This window comes from Sinocyclocheilus grahami, unplaced genomic scaffold, assembly GCF_001515645.1.
Source record: "Sinocyclocheilus grahami isolate Dianchi unplaced genomic scaffold, SAMN03320097.WGS_v1.1 scaffold3.1, whole genome shotgun sequence".
In the NCBI taxonomy this organism is placed as follows: Eukaryota; Metazoa; Chordata; class Actinopteri; order Cypriniformes; family Cyprinidae; genus Sinocyclocheilus; species Sinocyclocheilus grahami.
In genome coordinates, this window is record NW_015505182.1 from 4180316 (window position 1) to 4197472 (window position 17157).

A 17157-nucleotide genomic window follows, 5' to 3' on the forward strand; every position below is an offset into this window, starting at 1 on the left:
ATGCTTTACATCTAAAGTCCAAGTTCATCAAAGCAGCTTATTGTTTTCATTTAAAATCTGCATGTCACATTTTCTTCAATTCTATCTTCATATATTTTTAGTTTAATTATTGGTTTTCTGATTTCCCTGTAGATTCTGACGAATCACCTGTGGCTAGAGAGAGAACAGTGATCATCCATGCCAACCCACACAAGTCATTGTGGCATGAGGAGCTCTCTTTGTGTGGCCGAGTATTGAACACCAAGGACTCTGGCTGTCAGACTGATGACTTCTTGATTGCTGCTCCATCCCGGAGGCGTATCCGTGCCCAGAGGTGTCAGGGAATTCCAGCCTCTCTCTCACACTCCACTGGAAACATCACCTCCCTGCCAGATCGCTCTGATACTGTGTATGCTGCAGCATCAGCCACTCGTGTCCGTTCTAGAAGTCTACCACGTGAGGGTGGCCGGCTTCTGGATGAGGACCAAGATGACAGTGATGATGATGATGAAGAAGATGATGATGAAGATGACGAAGAGGAAGATGAAGAACTCTCTCCGTATGAAGCTGAGGACTTTTTACCAGGTCCAGGACAGAGAATTCTGAAGGATGAGGAGGAGAGCACTGATGACCAGGCCATGCCAGAGCTTCAATTTGGAAGCCTCAAGCGCATGCAGCATTCGGAGAGCCCTGACCACACATGGATTGAGAGAGGCAGATCTAGACTCCCACGCAAAGTTGACATGGGGAGCTGTGAGATTTCCTCCAGCTCTGATACTTTCAGCAGCCCCATCCACTCTGCCTCCACTTCAGGAGTGCTAGGCAGTCAGATGGACCATAAAGAGGATCACCAGTCATCAAGCGGCAACTGGAGTGGAAGCAGCTCCACTTGCCCATCGCAGACGTCTGAAACTCTTCCGCCTGCTGCCTCTCCTCCCCTGACTGGATCCTCACACTGTGATTCAGAACTCTCCCTCAATACTGGATCCCATGTCATTGATGACACCACCGGCTTCATAATTGATCCCTACCACATTGACAAGCCACAAGGACAGGGGCAGCGGTCCAATTCTTTTACCTCATCGGCTACTGATCAGATGGATGATGCAGGGGTCAGTACTGCTAGTGATGGTGAGTGGAACAGCACCCAGGACCAGCGGGATCAGCCCTGCCCCCAAGACTTCAGCCCAAAGCATTCCAGAGAGGATGAGAGTGGTGTCAGCTGCCCCAGTTATTCAAGTGGGGAAACTTACGAGAGTTTCAGTGACCAAGCATCCGCTAGAAAATCTGAGATGCACTACATCGTTGACACTGAAGGATTTTATTCCTCCATGCACTTTGACTGTGGTCTTAAGGGTAGCAGAAGCTACTACAACTATGCAGCCATTGACCCTGACTGTGACCCAAGTGGAAATATAGCACCTGGCATGGGTGAATACACTCAGTCAGAGTATAGAGCAACCAGGACACTCGGTAGACCATGTCTCTCCTTAAAAAAACCAAAGGCCAAGCCACCCCCACCAAAACGTAGCTCTTCATTAAAGGAAACAAGCAGTGGTGTGAACATTCTAGAGCAGGACGAACCAAAGATTACTTGTGAGTTGCCGCTGCCCTTGTCTTCCAGGGAGATGAAACTGCAGCTGGACTTGGCTGATTCTGCAGGGCACCTTGACACTGCAGGTCTTGAGTCACTTGGCGCATGGGGAGTGGAGAATGTCAGGGACATGCTTGACTGCTCCTCTCCATTCAGTTCCTCAGACACACATTCGTTCAAGGATGAAGGTGCTGTGCAAGCTGACTATGCAGACCTCTGGCTCCACAATGACTTGAAATCAAATGACCCTTACCGGCCTCTGTCCAACTCTAGCACTGCTATGGGTACAACTGTTATTGAATGCATCAAGTCACCAGAATGTGCAGAAATGCAAGCCTGTCAACCCAGGTCCAGACCTACTTCTCCAACTCTTCCTCCACCTGAAGGTGACTTCAAGCTGGTTTCCCCTGAAAAGTTGGTGAGCTTGGCATCCCCTTCCAGTGGATATTCTAGTCAGTCGGAAACACCTACATCTTCCTTCCCCTCCGCTTTCTTCCCAGGGCCCCTGTCTCCAACCAGTGGCAAAAGGAAACCCAAAGTCCCTGAAAGGAAGTCCTCACTTTGTTCCCTACAACAGCCACAGCTTTCAGTCCGAGACCCAGGCATTTCCTCCAGGAGGGAAACTGACTTCCATGCCATACCCCCCAGTCACCTTGACCTAAGTGCTCTTCACAGCAAGCACTTTTCTCACAGAAATCAGATGCACATCCTCCACCAGAATAAGCAGAAAGCCGCCATAGCTGCGGCTGCGGCTGCAGAAGCTCGCACTGCAGCTGCCGCCGCTGCTGCAGAGGCTCGCACTGCAGCTTCTACTTCAGAGAGTGCAACAAGCACAGTACCCAGCTCAGCCCATTTGGCCATCACTCCAACTGTTCTTAGATCAGTCCAACTGCGATCTATTTGTAGATTAGCTGAAGGGAACCAAGGGTATGATCTGGTCAGTGCAAATCCAGTAACTCGTCCCAAGTGTCCCACAGTAATAACTGATGCCCCATCCTCTAGCAACAGGCACAACAGGAAACCACCAGCCTACAAACCCCCTGCGGCACAGATCTGTGAATCACAGGTACCACCGGTGGAAAATGTTGTTCTTCCCCAGGAGGAAGTGAAAGTGAGACAGGAGAGGCTTGGTCCTGGTACTTACTGGGCAATGACTGCTTTCAGAACTCCTGTAGGCCCTACTCCTGAAAAAGAAGACTCTTCGACAAGGTCATCTCAAGGTCCTGAGCAAGAACAAGACATCAGAAAGTACCCAGATGTGCAACTGACATTGTCACCAGAGAGACTAAAACAAGATCTAAATCAGCTATCATGGTCAGACCCTTCAGCACAGCCCATGTGTTCGGCCAGCACAATGCTGCCCCCAGCTTACAGTGATATACAGAGGAGCAATTTTGTACTGTGCAACAGCCCTGACAAAGTGCCTGTTTCAACTCAAGAGGCATCGCACACTTACACAATCAGCGATGTACAAGGCCGAGAAGAGGATTATGAGACATCAGGTGTCACAACCAGAAGTGCCTCACAGGACATAAGGGAAGAAGAAGAAGGGTCGACCCCGGACACAGAGGACTACTTCAGCAAAGGTAATTGTCCTGTAAAAAACATTTACTTAACAAATGTGATTTATTTTACCATGACTGTAGGTAATGATAACAAGTACTGTAAACATACCTCGTTTTTTTTCTGTCAGTGTTTTAAATCAGCTTCTCAAGCATGACTCTGTGCATAACCAGGGTTGAAAGTGAAAAGAAAGTGACGTGACATGTGGCCAAGTATGGTTACCCATACTAGGAATTAGTGCTCTGCGTTTAACCCATCCTAAGTGCACACACACATCGTGAACACACACCCGGAGCAGTGGTTGAGCAGTGGGCAGCCATTTGGGGGTTCAGTGCCTTGCTCAAGGGCACCTCAATCGTGGTATTGAAGGTGGGAGAGAGTGCTGTACATTCACTGCCCCCACCTACAATACCTGCCGGTACGAGACTCGAACCCACAACCTTTGGGTTACAAGTCCGAGTATCTCTAACCATTAGGCCACGACTTCCCCGCAAACTACTAGGTTGCTCACAGGTTACTTTGGGAAGGTTACTTTCACTACAGATTACAAAATACATGCTTTAAAACGTATTTTGTAACATATTTTGTTAGGTTTCTCAAGTTTAGTAACTTATAAATGCATAAATAATATTATGCAATTATCTTTTTAAATATAACATTTTGAACACTGAAATATAAAATGATGGGGAGGGCAATAAATTATGTTTTAAATATGAAACTAAAACCACCAGTAGGTGGCGGCAAATATTACATTCTTAATGAATGAGTCATGGAATCATTTGATTTGTTCTAAAGGACCAATTTCTTCAAGGAATTGAACAAGTGATTTATGAACGTAATTGATTTCATTCGCTAAACCAATTCGTTTGAAGCGTGGATTCATTCACCAAACAGCACTAGGTTGCTCACAGACATTCAAGTCTTCTGTGTATTTATCTCAAAGGCAGTAGTTATTTGCATTATGTGCAAATGAACCAAACTGAGAGACCATTTTGAAGGCTCAGGAAACCTTTGCAGGTGTTTTGAGTTGATTAGCTGATTGGCATGTCACCATATTCTAATTTGTTGAGATAGTGAATTGGTGGGTTTTTGTTAAATGTGAGCCAAAATCATCACAATTAAAAGAACCAAAGACTTAAACTACTTCAGTCTGTGTGCACTGAATTTATTTAATATACAAGTTTCACAATTTGAGTTGAATTACTGAAATAAATGAACTGTTCCATGACATTCTAATTTATTGAGATGCACCTGTACATGGCACTTACACTGTGTAAATAGCATCTGTCGCTATGCAACTTACACTAAGTGCAGATAGCCATAGATTCTATTTACACTAGGTAAAAAGGTAGTATTTTCTTTGCAATAAGTGTAATAGTAATTAGATGCTTTATTTATACTTACTTCAAATAGTGGCAGATATTGTTGTAGTACATTCTGAAACAGTATGCATTTTAAATGTAAATTATAATTACTTAAATTTATTAATGGATGCTGCCTTATTGGGTGCCCTCCCTACACCTAACTCTACCACTATACCCAATCAACACTTCATTATTAAGAACCCGAGAGGCACTTTATTTCCACTTTTCGAATATTTACTTAATTTTTTTTAATTGAAAATAAATGCCTTTCTGATCTGATATGTGATAATAAAAGGGAGAAGAGCGGTAGTAGAACTAGTTCGGCAAAAGATGGAAACCGAACTCGGATTGATCGCATGTCTTACTCCGTACACCACTGCTACTGTTCTTAAACATCCATCTTTTGTAATGTCCAGACATTGGTGGGTGTAGCTACTCTAAATTGCTTCTGCCAACAAGGAGGGCTATTCAGGCTGTTTTTTAATGTGTCACTTAATATTAACTTATTGTTTTTGAATTGGATATAATCAGTATGACATTTTGGAATTGTGCTAATATTCAGGAAAGCAGCACTCTTCTTCTTCAAAAGATATTGCTTAAAGGGATAGTTCACCCAAAACTGAAAATGTTGTCATCATTTACTCACCCACATGTCGTTCCAAACCTGTATGTGTTTCTTTCTTAAGTTGGACATATTGTAAAAGAAGGTATTTTGAAAAATGCTGGTAATCAAACACTTGATGGTCCCCATTGACTTCCATAGTATTTATTTCCCTATGGAAGTCAATGGGGACCAACAACTGTTTGGTTCTTCAAAATATATTTTTTTGTGTTCAACATAAGAATGAAACTTATACAGGTTTGGAACAACATGAGGGTGAGTAAATGATGACAAAATTTTCATTTTTGGATGAACTATTTCTTTAACTATACCATTGTCAGGAATATGGACTGTCTGTGTGTGTTTTGCTCCCTATGTGCTCCCATTGACCTAATTTTCCCTCGTGTGTGACATGCCCTTATTTGGTTATCTTCCTGTTCCGGTTCCGATTGATTGATCTCAGGTGTGTCTCATTAATTCCCTCGTTTAGTTCAGTATTTAAAGTGTGTTCTGCCTCTTGTTTCCGGTCCGGTTTTATACGGCAATTGGTGCTATGTGTGTCTCCTGCGTGCCCTTTTTTCCCTGTGATTTGGATTATTAAAGACTCTTGTGTGGTGTAACTCCTACGTCTCCTCGCTCCTCACCGTAGCAGTCGTGACAGACCACCGGACCTACAAAGAAGTTTAGTTTTTGTTTCCGTGTTTTGTACAGTGTTTTTTTTTGTTTCCCGTGTTTCCCCCATGGAAACATGGGAGGGAGGCAATCATCCGGTGTCTGGAGAGCGTCTTTCCCGATCCAGAACACAGCCAGACCCAGAGCCCAGCCCACCATCACCCTGCTGCGTGGAGCAAGAGCCTGAGCCTGAGCCCACCACTGATGGAGAGCCAGAGCCCGTCGCGACCGACGAGCCATTGCCTAGGAGTGCGACAGAGCTGAGGATCGCCATGGAGCCAGAGCCTCATGGATCATCAGACTAGGTGTGAGAGCTGGCTACAACGCCCGCCACAAGGTAGAAAGCCGTGGACAGAGAGAGCACGGAGAGGAGCTCCACCCCCTGCACTGTGGCTGAGGGTGAGCTGAGAATTGATCTGGGTAAATGGAAAGAGGAAGGAGACCTTATTGACTTGTATACCGACCTGCCCCCTCTCCTCCCTCCTCCGTCTGTGACTTCTGTCCCTCCCATTCCTGAGTTTAGCCCTGTTCCCCGTCCAGTCCAGAGGGGGCTCCTGTTTCCCTGTCCAGCCCAGAGAGGGCTTCTGTTCCCAAGTGCAGCCCTGAGAGCCCGGAGGCTCAGAAATGCACGCCCACCCTCCCGCTCCTGCCTCCTCCACCACTGTCGTCTGACAGCCCCTCTGCTCGCCCTCAGCCCACCATCGGTATGGTGTGAGCTCCGCGGGTCTGCCAGTCTCCATCGTCACCGTGGCGGAAGAATCCCTGGCCTCCGCCTCCAGCCTCTGAATCCCAGACTCCGCCTCGGCCCATCGGCTCCACCGTGGTTCCTAGCTCCCTCCTCTCCGCCATGGCCCATCAGTCTACTGGCTCCAACGGGCTCCCTTATCCCTCCGGCTCTGCCTTGGTCTGTCGTCGACCATCCGTCGCCTCGGGACTCCACTCCTCCAGCTGCACCCCGTCCCTCTGGCTCTGTCATGCTCCTCCTTCTCTTCGGCTCCACCTTGGTCCTACTAGGTAAAAAGGTAGTATTTTCTTTGCAATAAGTGTAATAGTAATTAGATGCTTTATTTATACTTACTTCAAATAGTGGCAGATATTGTTGTAGTACATTCTGAAACAGTATGCATTTTAAATGTAAATTATAATTACTTAAATTTATTAATGGATGCTGCCTTATTGGGTGCCCTCCCTACACCTAACTCTACCACTATACCCAATCAACACTTCATTATTAAGAACCCGAGAGGCACTTTATTTCCACTTTTCGAATATTTACTTAATTTTTTTTAATTGAAAATAAATGCCTTTCTGATCTGATATGTGATAATAAAAGGGAGAAGAGCGGTAGTAGAACTAGTTCGGCAAAAGATGGAAACCGAACTCGGATTGATCGCATGTCTTACTCCGTACACCACTGCTACTGTTCTTAAACATCCATCTTTTGTAATGTCCAGACATTGGTGGGTGTAGCTACTCTAAATTGCTTCTGCCAACAAGGAGGGCTATTCAGGCTGTTTTTTAATGTGTCACTTAATATTAACTTATTGTTTTTGAATTGGATATAATCAGTATGACATTTTGGAATTGTGCTAATATTCAGGAAAGCAGCACTCTTCTTCTTCAAAAGATATTGCTTAAAGGGATAGTTCACCCAAAACTGAAAATGTTGTCATCATTTACTCACCCACATGTCGTTCCAAACCTGTATGTGTTTCTTTCTTAAGTTGGACATATTGTAAAAGAAGGTATTTTGAAAAATGCTGGTAATCAAACACTTGATGGTCCCCATTGACTTCCATAGTATTTATTTCCCTATGGAAGTCAATGGGGACCAACAACTGTTTGGTTCTTCAAAATATATTTTTTTGTGTTCAACATAAGAATGAAACTTATACAGGTTTGGAACAACATGAGGGTGAGTAAATGATGACAAAATTTTCATTTTTGGATGAACTATTTCTTTAACTATACCATTGTCAGGAATATGGACTGTCTGTGTGTGTTTTGCTCCCTATGTGCTCCCATTGACCTAATTTTCCCTCGTGTGTGACATGCCCTTATTTGGTTATCTTCCTGTTCCGGTTCCGATTGATTGATCTCAGGTGTGTCTCATTAATTCCCTCGTTTAGTTCAGTATTTAAAGTGTGTTCTGCCTCTTGTTTCCGGTCCGGTTTTATACGGCAATTGGTGCTATGTGTGTCTCCTGCGTGCCCTTTTTTCCCTGTGATTTGGATTATTAAAGACTCTTGTGTGGTGTAACTCCTACGTCTCCTCGCTCCTCACCGTAGCAGTCGTGACAGACCACCGGACCTACAAAGAAGTTTAGTTTTTGTTTCCGTGTTTTGTACAGTGTTTTTTTTTGTTTCCCGTGTTTCCCCCATGGAAACATGGGAGGGAGGCAATCATCCGGTGTCTGGAGAGCGTCTTCCCCGATCCAGAACACAGCCAGACCCAGAGCCCAGCCCACCATCACCCTGCTGCGTGGAGCAAGAGCCTGAGCCTGAGCCCACCACTGATGGAGAGCCAGAGCCCGTCGCGACCGACGAGCCATTGCCTAGGAGTGCGACAGAGCTGAGGATCGCCATGGAGCCAGAGCCTCATGGATCATCAGACTAGGTGTGAGAGCTGGCTACAACGCCCGCCACAAGGTAGAAAGCCGTGGACAGAGAGAGCACGGAGAGGAGCTCCACCCCCTGCACTGTGGCTGAGGGTGAGCTGAGAATTGATCTGGGTAAATGGAAAGAGGAAGGAGACCTTATTGACTTGTATACCGACCTGCCCCCTCTCCTCCCTCCTCCGTCTGTGACTTCTGTCCCTCCCATTCCTGAGTTTAGCCCTGTTCCCCGTCCAGTCCAGAGGGGGCTCCTGTTTCCCTGTCCAGCCCAGAGAGGGCTTCTGTTCCCAAGTGCAGCCCTGAGAGCCCGGAGGCTCAGAAATGCACGCCCACCCTCCCGCTCCTGCCTCCTCCACCACTGTCGTCTGACAGCCCCTCTGCTCGCCCTCAGCCCACCATCGGTATGGTGTGAGCTCCGCGGGTCTGCCAGTCTCCATCGTCACCGTGGCGGAAGAATCCCTGACCTCCGCCTCCAGCCTCTGAATCCCAGACTCCGCCTCGGCCCATCGGCTCCACCGTGGCTCCTAGCTCCCTCCTCTCCGCCATGGCCCATCAGTCTACTGGCTCCAACGGGCTCCCTTATCCCTCCGGCTCCGCCTTGGTCTGTCGTCGACCATCCGTCGCCTCGGGACTCCACTCCTCCAGCTGCACCCCGTCCCTCTGGCTCTGTCATGCTCCTCCTTCTCTTCGGCTCCACCTTGGTCCTCTGTCGCTCCGGCTCCACCGCAGCCTTCCGGATCCCTGTCTCCGCATCGATCGCCAGAGCCATCATTTCTACCTCGAGCCCTCCAGATCCTCCTCGTCACCCTGGCTCATTGGCTCTCCGTCTCCGCCTCCTCCGCCACCTGCTCCGCCGCCGTTGGTCGACCCCCTGGAGTCGTCAGCCCTTCCTTCACAATGGCTCCTCCCTCCGTCGGCTCCACCGTGGGTCCCACATGGTGCCGCATGCTCCAAGTCCCTCCTGTCTTCTCCCTGGCTCCTCCCTCCGTCTGATCCGCACTGGCTCCTCCTGTTTCCTCCTTGGCTCCTCCCTCCATCGTCACCTCCCTGGACTCTGTCTGCCGGCCCTCTCCCAGTTGTCCATCCCCCTCCTGAGCCTCCTCCCAAGTTCCCACCCGTCCCTCCTTCTGTTGTTACTTCAGCACGAGGACGCACCTTCCGGGAGGGGCGATATGTCAGAAATATGGACTGTCTGTGTGTGTTTTGCTCCCCATGTGCTCCCATTGACCTAGTATTCCCTCGTGTGTGACATGCCCTTATTTGGTTATCTTCCTGTTACTGTTCTGATTGTGTTTGATTGATCTCAGGTGTGTCTCATTAATTCCCTCGTTTAGTTCAGAATTGAATGTGTATTCTGCCTCTTGTTTCCTGTCCGGTGTTATACGTCAATTGGTGCTATGTGTGTCTCCTGCGTGCCCTGTTTTTCCTGTGATTTGGTTTATTAAAGACTCTTATGTGGTGTAACTCCTATGTCTCCTCGCTCCTCACCTTAGCAGTCATGACAACCATATGTTACAAATATAGAAAAACAATAACTTTTACAGACAAATATTTTACTTTAATATTAAATTAAATAAATTAATTTAATTGAAAAGTAATCACTTAAAATGTAACTACAACATAATACAGTTACTCATATTTTGTTTTAAATACGTAACGACATTACATGTATTCATTACTCCCCAATCCTGTGCATAACATAGTCACATGACACCATGCAGAGTTGGTGATTGTTTTTATTTCACCTCTACCGGCCACTATTCCAACTGTACTATAGGAATTATTGGAGCAGATCAGTCAGTAAAACTGACATATTGGTCAGCCTCAACATGAAGGCAGGTGCCAAGCTGTTGAATGCATAGCTTTATTTCAAGAGCTAATTGAGCTTGATGTATGAATGCTTTGCATGTTGACAGAATCAACTCCCAGTGACAATTCAACCTCTCCTTTGACTGATGACTCTAAACCTGATGATGATAATGCTTTCCCATCCCCCAACAAACTACGCACAACTGAAGATCTGTTTGCCATGATACACAGGTAAGCATGACTGTTTCACATTCAAGTGCCACATTTTCATTCTATGTGTCTTATGATGTGACATTAGATGATATTTCATGCAATCATTACCCGTGTTTAGTTTGCCTTTTCTTCAAAGACCCAAATTGGGTTGTGTATTTTTGTCACAATTTTCAGGTGTTAGGATGATATTTCATGCAATCATTGAAACTTTTATGTGACCGAAATACACCAAATGATTGTCAACCAAATGATTGCAGATCTAAAAGGAAAGTGCTGGGACGTAAAGACTCGGGGGAGATGAGTGGAAAAAGTCGGCCTGGAGTAGCACCTGCAACCGCCCCAGTCAGCTATCCTACTGTATGCCCGGTCACCCCTGCTGCCTCAGTCCCTTCAAACAGCTCTCAGCGAGCCTCAGGACCCATCTACAGGAGTGCCAAAAAGTCCAGTACATCCAGTGAGGAGTTCAAACTCCTGCTGCTAAAGAAGGGTAGTCGCTCAGACTCAAGTTACCGCATGTCTGCTACGGAGATCCTCAAGAGCCCCATCACACCCAAGACTCAAGAAGAGCTGCTATTAGAGGCTGCAAGGCAAACAGAGGAGCCCCCCTTACCCCTCCAGGAGTCCACTAGCAGTGGAGATCCACTTCCAAGCCAATTCCCCTCCAGTGAAGGATTCTCCCCAAAAACACTTACCATGTCAGCTGCCTCCAGACAGGGACGTTCCAGAATTCCACCTGCGGCAAACAGCAGTCGCTATAGCACGCGGAGTCGGCTGTACACTGCCCCAATGCAGGCCATATCAGAGGGAGAGACTGAGAACTCAGATGGAAGTCCACACGATGATCGCTCCTCTTAGTGGTATAATCATTTTTTTTACCACTTAGCAAAATTATAAATATTTTATAATACAAAAACATTCTATTTGAACTGTATGAGAGTGCTGTATACATTATGATCTATCTTAGTTTTAACCCCTGATGTTTGTGATTTGAAAAAACACATTGATTTCTTTAAACTCCTTTTGTATTACGTTTTATCATTGAGAGCTATGATTTTCATCATAATCGCACACTTGTATGCTCACAAAATGAGAAGGTGAAATTAGTTCTTCAACAAGGTATTGAAAGGTAACTTTTTAATATAGAAAATTCTATTTCCATCATCCATCACAAATTTACACAAATATGTGGATGCTTCTCTAAGGACAATCGCACCATGGCCATTCTTAGCAGGGTGTGCAAGGGGAAAGATTTCTGAGAAAAAGAAAGCTAGAACTGTTATGAACATGGTTCTAGTAGACTGGTTTGCAAAACCATCAGTTCTTTTGCTCTTAATTTGGGTAATTATACCTTGAAATATACAACCTGGATGTACTGTTAAATAACAAGGCAAGTGGACAAAGTTATCCAGTTTTAGTTTAGTGAAATGTAATGGAACGTACAGTATGTGTGTTTTTCAGAATCTTCATGCTGTCTGAATCTCAAACTGTCAAACAGCATTCCAACAACTGTTACGAAAACTAATTTAATCCTTTTTACCCGTGTTTAGTTTGCCTTTTCTTCAAAGACCCAAATTGGGTTGTGTATTTTTGTCACAATTTTCAGGTGTCATCATGTATATTTACTTAACCAACCAACATGGAAGATTTCTGTGACTGCATAAGAAATGAGGACCTCAATCTCAATGTATTCTGTGAATACCCTTAAAATCAAGTGTACTGTTCATTTGAAGAAGAATGGATTCACTTTTAAAGTGAAACTCCTCAGAGTTGGAGGTCTTCTCTGAGTTCAAAACTCATAGGAATTAGCTAGATTTGTCAAGCCTACACTGTGCCACTGAAGGGAAGGTGACATGCTGTGAAAAGATCGATTTTTGGTCATCCGTCTCTGAAGAACGCTCTTTCACTGTGGCCATAATTCAGTTTCTTCATCCTTTGTACAGCATGCAATAAAACACCAGAACATGTCACATCTCCACGTAAAATGTATGTCCACCTTCACTTGAATTTGTTGAGTATGTGCTCTGTTCAGTAAGTGTACAAAATGTGTGGGATTTGTTGAAATTTGCAGTTTTACATCACTGTATACACAGTTTGAGCTCTTTCCTGTAAGTGGAGAAACTGGACAATCTAATCTAATGAAGCACTATTTGTGTACAGCCGAGTTTTGAAAGAACAGACTGAGGCATAAATACGGGGCCATTTTATTTAAATTATGATAGAATTATATTTAGGGATTAATGTAATGTCATACTGATTTATATCTCAATCTCTGGGATATAGATAAAATGACTGCGAGAAAGCAGCAGTGGTTCATTGCTCATCTGTATATTTATAGATGATTGACATAATATTTCAGCCTTTATTCTGAACTGTCATTGATTTGTCGTGTACTGTACAAGAGGTTTGAGAATTTGATTTTTTTTTTATACCGGTAGAGAAACCTTCCAGGATATTCTGAGACACTAACAGAACTAACAGATATTTTCTCATAAAGTAGGAGCTGCAGTGTGCCACGTCTTATTTCTCCTTTAATACAACCCTGTCTAATGGTTGTCGCAATTAGCTTTGCTTTATAACTACAGAATTTTGGAAGTACAGACTACTTTTTTTCTCCTTTGTGTCCACGTACTAGAACTAAATCTATGAAATCTTCTTTTAGATTGCAACATTTCATAGAAAAAAAGTATTTTTAATTATGGGATATTTTATCCAGAGAATTATTTTGTTAATACATTTGGAAAAGAATAATTATAAAGCTTTATTTAAATAAAATAAGAAAAAAATATTTCATATCAGGGGTGTATCAGCCAATGATGAAGATACAGAACTTGTAAACATTTCTAAATTAGCTGTAAACTTGCATTCTCAACAAATAAGCTTAAACGACTGTGTGTTAAACGACTGTAGTTAAACGTTTTGGTGCTTTGAATTCTATACCCAGGCCATATTCTGTCATTGTTGCCATTAAGGGGGAAATGTCATTGATATCATCAGTTTTCTTTTCATACTTTTCCCTCTGTGCTTGTGATACAATTGCAGTCATGAAAACAACACTCGTGACAACTCAAAAATTCAGATATGTAGCAATGATTGTCTTTTGTTTCTATTTTCACAACAGTAGCCACATTTGAAGTATCAACCTAGTCACCTGTACTGTAGTGAAGCTAACCAGTCAGTTTAGGCCTTATTTGCAAAAGATTAAATAAAAAAATTAAGGGAAATCACAAAGTTATCTGTATCATAGTTATTTTACCTCAAATACAGCTTTGGACTGTTTTAAACTGGCACAAGTTACTATACGAAAATGATCATATCAATAAAGAACAAAAGTGTAACAGGAAACAAAAAGACACTACAGAGTAGAGTTATTTTATTGGTTTTCTTTTATCATCATAATCCATCTTAGACAATTTCTCTGATTTAAATTTTTCTAGACACCTTTTGCTGATTTTCTCTGCATTAATGGAGAAGCACAGTAATGTACAGTATTTGAAAAACATTGTGTTTTTTGAACATTAAAGCATGTCAACATATCCTCTTACACCAAATACACAAAATAATTATCTTTAAAAAAGCATCATATGACCCCTTTTAAAGAAAGTTTATTCGAAAGCGATTTACTAAAAGCCTGAAAAAAAGAAATGTCTTTGATTCAGTGCGGTAGGCTATGTTTTTTGACTCACTAAAAGGGAATGTATCATTAAAATTGTTCATTTGGTAATAAGACTACATTGTTTGCGCTGTATGTTTGTGATTCGTTAAAAAAATGGAATGACATCGGTCACTCTGTAGATTCAGTCGTGGTGTTGAGGCGGTACTAAGTATTAATAATTTGTATAAATAATTACAAAATAAATGTTTAATGGTTATAAAAGAGCCTTATGTGGCTCCTTCTGGGAGTCTCACTGTAGAAGCAGAGCTAACTGATTACAAGTAGGCCTAGGCCTAGCCTAATTTGGATTAGGCTACATAATCAGATTCCAAAAATTAAGTAGCCTACTTGTAATTGGAGTATATTTTAAAATACTAGTAATCAGACTACAGTTACTTGTTTTATAGATTACATGATTACATATTATTCAACAATATCAATAAATTATTGATTATTACTCGAATTCCTCTTTTTCATCTTTGACATTTTCCTTTCTAAAATAGTCTGCCACTTATATACACTCAAAGTCCAGTTTTGTGGACATTCACACAGAGATCAGTCATAAGTCAGGAGGCTACACAGCATTTGAAAATTTACATTTTAGGGTTCATGAAGGATGAAGCTTTTTAAGGATACTACTTATACACATTTTAAAAATAAAGTAATTAAATAAAAATGACAAATGCATACAACAAAATTTCAAAACTTAACATTTAAATGAAAAACAAAAAATAAAGCTAAAAACAATTCAAAATATTAAAGAACAAAAGGTATAAGAGTATGATAATGATTCTAACATAACACTAAGCCAAACACCAAAAAAACAACTACATATGTGTATGTACAACCATACACACATACATAAATATATATATAGACATACACATTTATAAATTCAATATATATATTATTTCATTTCCATTTAGTTTGTTGAAGTATTAAAATAATTAAATAAAACTAAAACTTAATAAAATACCTATACAGACATGATAAATTCAGACATAATTTAACTAAAATTAAAATAAATAACAAATACAAATAATACAAATCAAATGACAGTAGTTTATCAGTAATCCTAAAAAAAGAACACTGCCAAACTTACATGCTAAAAAACAACAACTTACTTACACATAGTAAGAAATGGTTATAAAAACTGAAACAGAAGTGAAACAAGTAGTAGGAAAGAGGAGAAATAAAAAGCGATACTTATCCTTTGATACTTGTCCCTGCCCGGTGGAGTCGCACGGTAGAGTCCATGGTCTTTACACTCTTCGGTCTTCACACGAGGAGGCCGTCACGCGACCGCTACCGCGGTAAACTAAGCTTTTTTTATACCCGTCTAACAAAATACTAAATTAATTCAGCTGGACACACTTTCTTTATTTTTTTCCACAACAAATGGCCAAGCAAGCGCAGACACTGACAAGATACGCGATACAGAACGAGACCAAACACGATATCAGCACGTCTCCACACAGTAAACAAAATAAGCGTTACACATTAACTGAAGTTAAAAAAGTGAAATCATAATCAAGGACTCCTTTAAGTACCCCTGAGATTTAAAAATAAATATTTTAATAACTAAGTATCACATATGCGTGTTCACAGTTCTCTGACATTGGTTAATGGTCATATGGCATGCAGGTAAACATAAAACATTTACTTTTTTTAGGTGTTTTAATTTGATTGTTATTTTAAAATTATTTATTTTAATTTTACGTGATTTATGATTTAATTGTTAGCTTTTCATTAAACTCACAAACTCCCTGCAGTTCCTTTACGAACTCCAGTTTGGAAAACCTTGATGTAATGTTTAATACACTTCATGTTGTTAATTACAATGAATGGAATATATTTTCTTACTCTTTGTATTTTTACATCATTATGGTACAAGATTTTCCTATTTAAATCAATGTGATAAACGAGTTAGGACAGGTCTGATTACATTACCTATAATGTGTAATGTAGTGGATTACGTTACTGACTACAATTTTTGTCATGTAATTTGGAATCAGTAACTACCCAGCTCTGTGAGTAAGTATAGGTATTTATAAATTTAATGTTTAAAAGAAGCTTTATATTTAACATAATATTATAGAGTATTGTATCTCATTCTCATTGTTTTTCCTTTAACTTCGTGAAAATATTCCATAGCCTACAGCAGGACAAAAATGATTGGTTTAGCAGATATGCAATTTGAGCTTTCATCATCTTGATTTACATATTACATTAATTTTGTAGTGGAAATTGGCCAAATTATTTGGGGATGTTGCCTGTATGTGTGAATGTGTATGTGTTCTCCAAAGACAGATGCACTGCAGACCCCTCAACTAATGAAATATTGCATTTTTCCTCAAAGTATTGACATATAGGCCTATTACCCTGGGCTTAACCTCCTCCACTGGAGACACCATTCGAAGAGAGGGAACGAGCCTGTTTCCAACATGGAAACTATATACTGCTCACAAGAGGGAAAATTGGAGTTGAAATAGCATGTATCAAGGTTGCAGTTGTACAGAATTTATTGCACTGTTGTTAGAGTATTTGTGGTCAGGGTTGTGAAATCTTTCCGGATCCACAGAGCTGCCTTTAAAGGAATAGTTCAGACAGAAATGAAAATTTACTGATTTACTCACCCTTACCTTTCTTCAAACCCATCTGATGATCTGAACCTTTAGTTCAAGAGTGAGTTGAGTTCAGCTGACTCAGCAGCTCACTGGAGGTGAAGATTATCTGTAAATAACCACTTAATCTGAATAAATGACCAAATTAAACTATCCCAAATTCCTCTGGAAGCATCAATTGATGGCTTCTTTTTCCAATAAATTTGTTCCCTGATTCTCAAACTCACGTTTATATTATTTTTGTCTGTAGTTATAATGACCACCAGTTGTTTCTGAGTAAGATGGATGTATGAAATGTTTAGGCTTTTTGTGTGTCCTAAAGAGATTTGCTATTTATTTTGGATTAACCTTGCTAGACCTCAGGGTGACTTAGTAAGGTAGACAATATCTTGGAGACATTTTTCACTCAACAAAGTAAAGTACTTTGTTGTCTTTGAGATTTCTTCAAAAATCAAAAGCAGAATCAATAAAT

At 41.8% G+C, this 17157-nt stretch overlaps 1 protein-coding gene across 4 annotated transcripts in view; it reads left to right on the forward strand.

The window, feature by feature from the left end:
- The window catches only part of nhsb (Nance-Horan syndrome b (congenital cataracts and dental anomalies)), a 56211-nt gene extending 43149 nt beyond the window's left edge, over positions 1-13062 (forward strand). For all 4 annotated transcript variants that reach the window (XM_016256055.1, XM_016256126.1, XM_016256267.1 and 1 more), the window contains 3 exons: positions 133-3159; positions 10304-10427; positions 10667-13062. In XM_016256055.1, coding sequence (XP_016111541.1) covers positions 133-3159; positions 10304-10427; positions 10667-11264 — 3749 coding nt within the window. In that variant the 3' untranslated portion in view covers positions 11265-13062. The remainder of the gene's footprint in view (positions 1-132; positions 3160-10303; positions 10428-10666) is intronic.
- Positions 13063-17157: the final 4095 nt, after the last annotated feature.